Source organism: Acomys russatus, chromosome 14 (genome assembly GCF_903995435.1).
Source record: "Acomys russatus chromosome 14, mAcoRus1.1, whole genome shotgun sequence".
Classification (NCBI taxonomy): domain Eukaryota; kingdom Metazoa; phylum Chordata; class Mammalia; order Rodentia; family Muridae; genus Acomys; species Acomys russatus.
Genome location: NC_067150.1, coordinates 10,309,141 through 10,320,297, shown reverse-complemented (window position 1 = coordinate 10,320,297; position 11,157 = coordinate 10,309,141). Strand labels below are relative to the sequence as shown.

The 11,157-nt window shown below is 48.9% G+C and overlaps 1 protein-coding gene across 1 annotated transcript; it reads left to right on the top strand.

The window, feature by feature from the left end:
• The first annotated feature begins 1,851 nt into the window (after positions 1 to 1,851).
• Positions 1,852 to 3,524, top strand: Fut4 (fucosyltransferase 4). Its single transcript, XM_051155922.1, has one exon. It carries the CDS (start codon positions 2,031 to 2,033, stop codon positions 3,348 to 3,350), a length of 1,320 nt encoding a protein of 439 aa, XP_051011879.1. The 5' UTR covers positions 1,852 to 2,030; the 3' UTR covers positions 3,351 to 3,524.
• Positions 3,525 to 11,157: the final 7,633 nt, after the last annotated feature.

Below are 11,157 nucleotides of genomic sequence, written 5' to 3'. Positions count from 1 at the left end.
CTCCTTCATGGTCCCCACTTGAGGTCACTGGACTGGGAATGGAAGTACAGTCCGTTCGTTGCCCCCAACGCCCCCTCCTGTTTTTGCTCACCAGCTATAGGGCCTCAACTTCTTTATCAACCAATCAGAGATAATTGGGGAGCAGTGTTTATACAGCATTGATACAGGAGATTCTTCATAGAAAGACGATGCCTGTGTCTAGACTGTACTCAGAGCTCAGCGCACAGACATCGCATCTGAATACACAGTGCACCGGCCCAACCACCTACACAGGTGTATTTTCTGTGCTGATAAGAAGGGCCCTGCTCCCAGCAGCTTTCCCAGAACATCTTATATGGACACCATCCTGTAGGAGAGCCCTCAGCCGCACAGCAGGAATCTACTTAAAAACTGCCTCCTCGCCTTAAATCAGCTCCCCTTCCTTTGAATTCTAATAACAGATGAGTAACTTCATAGAGAGGATCCAGCCCAGGAAGTCATTCTAGCTTGGGGGAAAAGCTTTCCATGCGACTGCAGATGTGGGCGCCTGGCTGTGGTCTCCCAGACACAGGTGAAGAATTGCCACACATAGCCTTTACTTTGGGCACAAGGACATTTATCTGATTTCATAGCCCCACATATCCAGCACACCCTTTCTGGGAGCAGAAATTGTTTCTGAAGTGCTTAAAAGTGACGATCCCCATCCACTCAGCTAAGAGTAGAATGTTCTTGAGACACAAGGGCCTCAGTCGTCACTCACAGTTTATGCATTCTCAGCCCTGTAAGTACAAGGAACATTGGCAGCCAGGTGTATTCGTCGGGGTGGGGGAACCTAGCTCCTATAGTTCCCAGTTTTGCATCAGAGACTCATGTTAGAAGTTATATAACTCAAGGATTATATAAAAGGCTGCACTCACATTAGCAGGCATCAAATTGCTTATGAAAATCAGAGTACATTTGAAGTTAGACTTAACTGAATTGGGGTCATATATCCCTGTGGCAGTGTCCTCCACATGCCTGTGTGTGACATGTCTGTATATTAAAACGTTCACATAGGTCATCCTTACACTGAATGTTCATGTTCAGAAACCAGCTGTTTGGGGGTGAGAGAGATGGATGCCTCAATGCTTAAGAGGGTTTGTTGCTCTCACAGAGGACCTGGGTTCTGTTTAAAGCATACATACAGTGCCTTATAATCATGAGGATCGACCTCCATGGTACCAGGCATGCATGAAGTACACAGGCAAAAAATCTATATAGCCGTTGATATATTGATATATCAGTAAATCTAAATAAATAAATGAATAAACCAAACCTGTAAACATAGGGGTTGGAGAAACTGAAGCAAATTTAGACCGCCTTAGCGGGTAAAGGCATGTGTGTTTTAAGTTTCAGTGAAATAAACTCTTTAAAAACTTTTTGGGGGCTGGGGGTGGAGGTGGGGAATCAAAGAAAGGATGTGTTCCACAACTCAGATAATACTTTTGCCTTCTGTCCTGTGGTGAGCCCCCAAGCACCTTTTGGAATGTTCTTAGGAGCAGTCACACTGCCCAGTGGTGACTCCACAGCTGGCCTGCGTCTGGACTACATTCCAGCTGTGTTAGGGTTTGTGTCCACCCTCCCTCCCTCCCTCCCTCCCTGGGGCGTCATTGGCCAGGCACAGAGAAAAAACGGAAGGAAGCTGATTCTGCTCTGAGTTCTGCAGTGGGATCGCGTACCCCAACCCACCTCCCCTTCGAGGCTTCTGGAGAGGTCTCCAGTCCAAGACTCTGGAGGCTAGGGCGAGGGCTGCCTAGGCTCAGGAACGGAGAACTCGAGCCAAGAGGCCACGACCCCCGGTGAGCCGCCAGCGGGGCGCAGTTTAGGAGCTCTGGAGCCCCGGCTGGGCAAGGGAGCCAGCGCAGGCGCAGCAGGAAGCGCCCCGGGCCCCGGCCCGCCGAGCTCAGGGAGCAGTGTCTGGGAGGGACAGGGTGGCGCCGGGCCAAGACTGCCCGCACAGCTCACCTTGTCCTGGACCTGGGAGGGGCGAGGCACAGCCCGTGGGACTTCGGATGCCCCGCCCGCCCCCTCCCTGGTACGGGCCGAGAGAACGGCAGCATGAGAGCCGGTGCCGTCCCTCACGGCCGGTGGACGCGTGGCGAGCCGCGGCCGCCGCTCGTGGGCGCTGCATGGGGACCCCGGGGGCCCAGCGACGCGCACAGCGCGGAGCCTGGGGACTACCCCGGCGCGCCTCTGCGCTGGCCGCAGCGGGGTTGCTATGCACGGCGTTGACCGCTTGCATCTGCTGGGGACAGCTGCCGCTGCTGCCCTGGGCGTCCCCAGCTCCGGCACGCCCGGTGGGCGTGCTGCTCTGGTGGGAACCCTTTGGGGGGCGCGGCGGCTACCCCAAGCCTCCCCCTGATTGCAGCCTGCGATTCAACATCAGTGGCTGCCGCTTGCTCACCGACCGCGCGGCCTACGGGGAGGCTCAGGCAGTGCTGTTCCACCACCGCGACCTTGTGAAGGGACCCCCTGACTGGCCCCCGCCCTGGGACGCCCAAGTACGGACCGATGAGGCGCTGGAGTTACGCGTGTTCGATGACCAGGAGGGAGCAGTGATACTAGCTGGCGAAGCTCTGGAGACTGCAGGCTCTAGACCCCCGGGTCAGCGCTGGGTGTGGATGAACTTCGAATCGCCCTCCCACACCCCTGGGCTGCGCGGCTTGGCGAAGGACCTCTTCAATTGGACACTGTCCTACCGGATCGACTCGGATATCTTCGTGCCCTATGGCTTCCTCCATCCCAGGAGACATCCAGCTGACCAGCCGCCGGGCCTGGGTCCCCCGCTGGCCCGCAAGCGGGGACTGGTGGCCTGGGTCGTGAGCCACTGGAACGAGCGCCAGGCACGGGTCCGTTACTACCGCCAGCTGAGTCAGCACGTCTCTGTGGACGTGTTTGGCCGGGCAGGACCCGGGAAGCCATTGCCAGCCAGCGGGCTGCTGCACACTGTGGCCCGCTACAAGTTTTACCTGGCCTTTGAGAACTCACAGCACGTGGATTATATCACGGAGAAACTGTGGCGGAATGCCTTCCTGGCCGGGGCTGTGCCAGTGGTGCTAGGTCCGGACCGTGCCAACTATGAGCGCTTCGTGCCTCGTGGTGCCTTCATTCACGTGGACGACTTCCCTAGCGCTGCCTCCCTTGCTGCCTACCTCCTCTTTCTCGACCGAAATGTGGCTGTCTATCGCCGCTACTTCCATTGGCGCCGGAGCTATGCGGTGCACATCACCTCTTTCTGGGATGAGCCATGGTGCCGGACATGCCAAGCTGTGCAGATCTCTGGGGACCAGCACAAGAGCATCCGAAACTTGGCAGGCTGGTTCGAGCGATGAGGCCATTCTGCTGTGAATTGACTACATCACGTTGGCTGAGTTTTCTAAACACCCAATTTTGCTTGATGGGAAAAAGATGAGTTACCAATTAATATTATTTGGCACAAGAATGGGAAAGTCCGAGGCCCTCGTGGCTTTTTTTTTTTTTTTTTTAAACAGAGAGCTGCTCTGGCTCTCTGTTAGGGGCTGTGGTGTGCTGGGTGAGGAAGGAGGCCCCTTTCTTACAGCTCTCAACCATGTGAAGATGTGACTTTTCCTTCTGGCTACAGACCTTACCGGGCATCCATGCGCCCTCTAAAATGTAGATATATTTGTTCTCTGATCCATGGCTGCTTGGATCAAGGAGGAGCAGACCACTGGTTTTTAAAAGCCGTGGGTGTGAGATATTGGAAGGGCTGTGCCCACAGGTGCGTTTTTTCTTTGGTGGTTGGATTCCTCAAATTCTCCAATCCTGGAAAAGATAAGAAGCCATTGTCCTCCTTCACCAGCTGTGTAGGCCCCTAGCCCTGTGATTAGAAAGCAGAGGCAAAATTATCCTCAGAGGAAAACTCAGATGAAGATCTGGGTGCACCTCACTTCACACTGACAACCTATTCCTGAAAATCTGCATCTAAGTGACACCCCGAAACCCTGGGGCCTAAGGGTGTGCAGTATTTAATAGAAATAAATGGAAATCCCTTTACAATGTGAATGACCCTTCCTCATTATTTCTTCTGTTTTTATAGTTTCCTGTAACCTGGATTAGGAAAACAGTCAAAATACAGATATGGAAAAAACACAGTCTTCTTGCCATTTTCCCAACCAGTGTTTACAAATGGATGAAAAATGATGTCATGTCCACAAATTTGTTTATTCTGTGTCTCTGCTGGACCTGAAATTTAACCTGGAATGATAGTCCTTCAGCAATGTTGACAGTGTTATGCAGAGAAAACAGTAAAGATTTTGGTGAACTATGGGTTTGTGCAAAAAGGGGGGAAAAACCTTTCATGGCATTTGTATATGGTGGTTTGTTTTTTGTCCATTTTTCCTTAAATGCAACTGAACTAGTGCCTACAACAAGTTGTCTGTTTTTTGTTAAGTGCTAAGATGTACAGGTTCTCCTTGGAATCTGTATCTCAGCACACTGTGTCCAGTGCCTTTGAGCCTATGCTGCGGGACCAATCTTGAAGATACAGTCATTGACTTTCCAAGCTCAACAGGTGTCAGGGCATGCCTGCTTATGTGCCAAATACTGGGCTTGGGCTCCCCAGGGAGGGTACAGAAAGCTGTGAGGAAGTGCCTGCTCTTGGGGGCAACTACAGTCTGTCATGGCTGCAGAGGAACAGGGTCCTTCATTAAACCAGCCAGTTGACTGAAGGCCTCAAGCTATTAAGCTAGGACCCTCGGTCACTGGTCCAAGATTCATTTGCTCTATGCCGAGTTCTGCCTGTTGGGTCAGGACGGTTATCTGAAATTTAGATCAGATTCACCTCCAAGGACGTTTGTATGGGCTTGGCAAAACTCGCTTAGGCCCAGGTGTTTCTAGTCTCTGTCTTCCATAAAAGGAATAATTAAAAGCTGTGAATAGCAGTGCCTTGTTAACATGTTACAGTGTGGGCAAAACCACAATTACAGAATACCAGCTGCCCAACAAAGGCAAACAAAAGGTTTGGGGGGATGTGATTGTTTGTTAGTTTGTTTGTTTTGGTTTTCAAGACAGGGTTTCTCTGTAGTCTTGGAACTCTCTTTGTAAACCAGGCTAGCCTTGAACTCAAAGATCCACCTGCCTCTGCCTCCCTTGGCTGGGATTAAAGGTGTGCACAACCACGCCCAGCTTAAAAATTCTGTTTTTAAAAACGAGTATTGATGAAATATTGGTCAGGGGTCTCAGTGTTGTTGGAGATCTGCACTGGGCAATGGAAGAGGCTTCAGGATTGGTAGTTTGGGTTAGCTTTGCCTTCGAGCTGGGGGACACTGCCTGGGGAGTGAACCAAGCGTAGAGTTCCTCTTTTGTGAAGTGAGGATGCTCCACATGTTTGGTCGGCAGCTGGCTAAATATATATGTATCTATGAGCATATTTCCTTATTTCTTTGCAGAGATTTTAGGATACCCTCATAGGCATTTTTACCTCTGAAATTAAATTTCAAGATCTATTACAGAACAAATGTAAACTACGAAGGTTAGTCATGTATTGCGTATTTCAAATAAATCCTTAAAGCTGAGCCACATTTTAGGGTCATAGAGTTTCTATTACGCTTGTATTTTCAGATTACAAAACATATGTTTTGGTAAAGCTGTGTAATTACATTGGTGTATGGATTGTTTCGCCTATACTTTTCCCATTAAATCATGTAAAACTAGCCTGTGTTTATGGAATGCTTCTGAATGTGTTGTGTATTTCCTGTGACTGCGGTGGCTCTGTGTAAGGCCTAAGTTTTGCTTTCAAGCTGATCACAAGTGTAACCTTCTCACCTCTGGACAGCCCTCATTCCAAGAGCACATCTGCAGGGATATTCTCAGAAGAATTTGCTGGCAGTAATTAGATTCTTTTGTGTTCCTGAGCCCTCCCCTGACAGTAAGAGGAAGACAGTTAGGGTGCCAGGGTGGCTTCAGGAAAGAGCTTGCAGTGGGGAGCCAGAACCTGAGACAGTGGCATAAGTCAAGTCAGACAACTTACTTAAGCTCTTGAGTTGTATTTAGCTTCCGTTGTCTTGCGTGAATGCTGCAGGAAACCATCCTATGTGTGCCCAGGCGTTTTGCCAGTTGGAGGTGCTATGCCTTGCAAAATCCAATCTTTGAAGGCTCTAGAGCACAGCTTAGGACACGTTTTCTGCCCAGGGACAGGGTGAATAGTTCAAGCTTTGCAGGCTGGACACTGGCCTGTGTTCACCTCTGCTGGGGGGTTGCGGTGGGGGGTGCAGGAGCAGCCAGGAGGATGCAGGACCGGGGTGGGGGGGGGCGGGGGGGGCTAGCTGCTGGCTTTAGCCCTTGAGTCAAGAGTTCACCAACTCAGCGCTCAGTGTTTACAGATGACATTTGGGGAATTTAACTTTTTGAAAAAGTATAAACTGAAGTGTTGCTCTTGAAAGGGATTTAATAATTAGGATTTAGGAATTCCGGAGGTGGATGTTGCTGGGCTCCTAGACTCGCTTTGCAACATTCTCTAGTTGTCTGATCTTAGGCAAATTATTGAAGCTTTCTGGGTTTGGGTGGTCTCGTGTCTAATTGATGGCAATCCTGTATGGCCTCACTTCACAGAAGGCGTGAAGTAAGACCCTGGACATAGTCCTGGCCCGGGAGCATGTGCCTAGAAGCTGTTGCTAAGATCACCTCCAGTTCCTCCTACAGAGGGAGGGGCCAAGGTCCAGAGCCTCTAAAGGACTTATGTAAACAAGTGACAGTAAGGTACCTTTTGTGTGTCACGCCCCTTGAGTGCTGTCACTTGGAACTGCAAAATAAGGGGGCTGGACAGAAGCTCTAGGGGCCTTCTGGTTCCAGTTGCTCTCATTCTGCTAATTGGCTCCCTAGAGCTTAGAGAGTTAATTGCCCTCTTGTGGGTTCACGCCCAGGAGCAGGAAACTGGCAGCAAACCAGGGGATGGAGTAGGGGAGCGGAGAGAGAGACTGTGGTATTTAGGTTTAATCTGTGTTTGCCTCTGTGCGTATGTACAGATTATATTTCTTAGACACTGAGGAGAGGGGCCGAGTTCTTGGTGTTGAGTTTGGTAAGGGCAAGGTGTACACTTCAGGTCACTCTTGCCTGTGTCTCAGGGGCCTTTATGCCACATGGTCTCCTAACAAATCCAGCCTTAAACCCACTGTGGTGCCACACACCTGTAATCCCAGCACTCAAGGAGACAGAGGCAAGCAGATCTCTGTGGGTTTGAGGCCAGCCTGGTCTACAAAGCGAGTCCAGGACAGCCTAGGCCACACAGAGAAACACTGTCTCGAAACAACAAACAACAAACAAACAAACAAAACCAAAATAACCCCAAACAAACAAAACTATCAAATCCAGTCTTTATGTAAATATTTTGATAAGTAACTAATAATAGAAAATGGCTCCTTGTTTATAAGCACTAACGAGTTCTCTGAACCACAGGCATCTTTCTGATAGTGGGTAGAGTGAGTTCATTGGTTCTGCACTGGTTTGCCAGTGTGGAGGTACACCAGGCTCAGCTCAGCTGGCCTCTCTCTACTTCCTTTCTCACTTTATAGAGACTTGTCTGCAAGGGCGTACTCTTGGGTTCCAGCGGGGCTTGCTTCCCACAGGCACCTGTGTCCTCAACAGTAGAGTTACTGGCTTCTGTCCACCACATTAAGTGACGTCAATTTTGAGTAGAATAAAGACTGCAAACCGAATGGTGGAATGGTGGGCCAAGAGCAGAAAAGGCAAGCTGCTTTCTTAACAGAGGGCACAAGAGTCGCTTAGAGGGGAAAATGTGAAGTTGGAACAAACACTATGGATTCCCTTCTGTCCTCTCCAGCAAACACACAGTGACAGACTTACTTAATTACCTAAGGAAAAGTCACCGTGGCCGTCTAAGGGGAACCAGGGATCTCAGGGAAAAAGATTCAAAAGTGTATGAATTAAAAGTGGGAAGTTGGGGGGCGGGGCTGGAGAGATGGCTCAGTGCTTAAGAGCGCCACCTGCTCTTCCAAAGGGCCTGAGTTCAATTCCCAGCAACCACAAGGTGGCTCATAACCATCTGTAATGTGATATGGTGCCCTCTTCTGGCTTGCAGGAGTACATGCAAGCAGAGCACTGGATACATAATAAATAAATACATCTTTAAAAAAAAGTGTGAAGCTGCTGGAGAGGGACATGGAGTCAGTGAGAAGCAAGTGAGGAGATGAGGAACCCAAAGAAAGGGGGATGGAAGCAGAAGGGCTGCAGACCAAAGGAGGCAGGAGAAAGTGGAATGTGTGCCCCAGAACAAGGGCCAGTCTAAACAGCCTTGTGGGCAGATGGGAGTGACATCACAGCTGGACCTTGCTGAACAGTAATAGACAAACCCAGATTCACTGTAGCAGATCCCTGAGTGCTTGTGAAGGCCACTGTTTTATCTGGAGAAAAATTCATTTATTGCCCTTCATTTAATTCCAGTTAATATACTTCACCAGCCCTCAATATCAATTTTTAAAGAAACTGACTTTTGGAAATGACTGCCAACATTTTTTTTTTTAAAAAAGAAAATGAAGGTGTGTGTGTGTGTGTGTGTGTGTGTGTGTGTGTGTGTGTGTGTGTGTGTAATATAAAGCACATTATCATTGCATGGAAAGCCTTGTAAAACTGCTTCGAATAAGATGTAAAGAATTGGATTTTTTTGACATTCATTTTGCGATCTTTATATATTTTTTTAAATGATTCTGTCTTGGGACAATGAGATGATGGCCCAGTGGACTGGCCACCAGCCTGATGACCAGAGTTTGATCTTTAGGCCCCAAATGGTACAAGGAACAAACTGACCCCCCAAAATTGTCCTCTGACTTCCAGTTGTGTGTATGGCATGTTCATGCCCACACACATATAGAATAAATGAATAAGTGAATGTATTTTTAAATTGCTGAGTCTTATCTAATCCTTTAGCAAATAGAATGTCCCATTAGACCACAGGCTAAGCAAAGTCAGAGAAGTGGACCGCTAATAACTAAACGTGTCTGGGGTGCCTGCTATGCGTAGGCTCTGCACTAGGACTCAGAGATGAAAATACAAGGAAGGCGAGGATGCTCAGACTTGTGTGTTCTCACGGAGGAGGTGGGGATGTAGACAACGTGAGTAAAAACTGCTGAAAAGGAGCTGCAACTGACTGTGAATGAAAAGCCCTGGAAGGAATCTTCAGAGACTAATAGGCAGATTCAAATTTCAGTACTGTAGAGAGACTAGAAAGTGGCAGGTCCTGAGGCTAATTATCCTCCCTGGGGCTAAGTTCTTGTCCTCCAGATCAGCCATTCCTTGCTGTGTCAGGACTAATATCTTGTGACAACTGACTTAAAAATTAACTTTGAGAATCTATTAATTTAGCAGGCAACTAGCTTCTACCAATGCAAAAAGCTAAAAAAAAAAAAAAAAAAAAAAAAAAAAAAAGTCATCAGGTAGCATCTTGAGCTGTCCCAGCTTTTGAATATTCTAAGAAGCAGGAGGAATTATTTTTTTTTGCTGCTGTTGCTTTAAATCCCTGCTTACCACATCCCTTTTCTTTGTTGTTTAGACACCTGGCAGGGCCTTCCTGTTGCTGGAAGGAAATGGTTCAGGCTGTTCTCATCCAAGAGGTTGAAATGGCTGGTGCCCCAGCAGCTTTGCTGTGGTGCTGTTCCAGACTTCATGTCTTTTCAGTCAGTGTTATCTGACACTATCCCTATGGTGCCGTGAACACCCCAGATACAGAAGCAACAACAGACCAAAGGGCACCACCAAAGTCCATCTTGGTGGACCAATGAGTTTGATTGGAGTTACTTACAGGAACATGAATGTGGGTTAACTGTAGGAGCAGAAATGACTCTAAGGTGCATCACCAGAAATCCACGTCGGCATGGGTGACCTTGACAGGGGCTGGAAACCTGGTGCTTACTATCCAGCTCCAGGCTGCTCTCCAGGTTGGGACAGTTTGGTTGGTCTGAGGCTCCTAATGGACATCCTTTTGTCTGAGAGTGTCTCTCAGCTCTCCTTTACAGCTTCCACATGATTGAGAACTGAAAGGCCTATTGAATCTGGTCAGTTTTAGGAACTTGGCGAAGCCTTTGAGTTGTTTACTTCCTGAGCCCAAGAGTTTGCTTGCAGGACGGAATGTTTCATCTTCTGTGGTGTTTCACATCCTTCCAAATGCTGTTGATTGACCATTTGGAGTTTCCGCCCCCCCCCTTCCCCAAAACCACAAGGTTTCCACCGCAGAGAAAGCTATCGGCTCACTTAGGACTCTCACAGCAGACTGCTGGACACAGTCCCTGCAGGTCCCCAGTACAATACTGGTCTGCCTGCACAGATTGTGCAGTGACTCATCCATAGTCACACAAGCAGCTCTGACCCCAATGACGTCACCCTCGAAGCTCTCCCTCATCTCACCAGCTCCGTGTCTCTTAAGAGTTCTCAAGGCTCTGCAAACACTTTAAAAACTATACTTTTAAAAACCATTCTTATTTGTGCATCTGTATGGGCACCTGGAGCATTCAGGAGCCCCCAAAGGCCAGAGGAGAGTGTCAGGCCCTCTGAAACTGGAGTTCCAGACAGTTGCAAGTCACTATGTGGGTACTGAGAGCCCAACCCTGGTCCTCTGAAACAGTAACTCGGAAGCCCTCTCCAGCCCCAAACCTAATTGTTAAAAGACTGATTCACATTGTTAGAGCCATCTCTCTGACAGCATTCCAAACTTCTGTAGAGTGGTCCATCGACTAACCTCCCACCCTTTTACCTGCTCTCACAACACTCAGATGAACCCACTTATGATTGGGTCATTTCTAAAAGCCAGGAGCAGAGAAATCCATCTTCAAAATGATGGACTATAAGCTGGGTATTTATTGCAAATGAGGGAGCATAGAAGAAAAGAAAGTGCCAGGAGGGGACAAAAAAAAAACACATACTGCGAGAGACAGAGTCAGAAAGTCCCGCGATGCTACTCGAGGCCCACCCCCGCACTCCTACGCCCCACGTGCTCTTGCGCGTTTTCTGGGGCTCCACGGCGTGTCCGCCCACGATCGGGTGCTGTTTGCCACAGCCATCTCAGAAAGCTAAATAATCTCAATCTCCTAGTCAAAGCCTCATCATCACCGTGCAGGAAAGGAAACGTGTTGAGGCTCAGCAGCTCGAGAAAGTCTCTGGGTACCCAGGAAC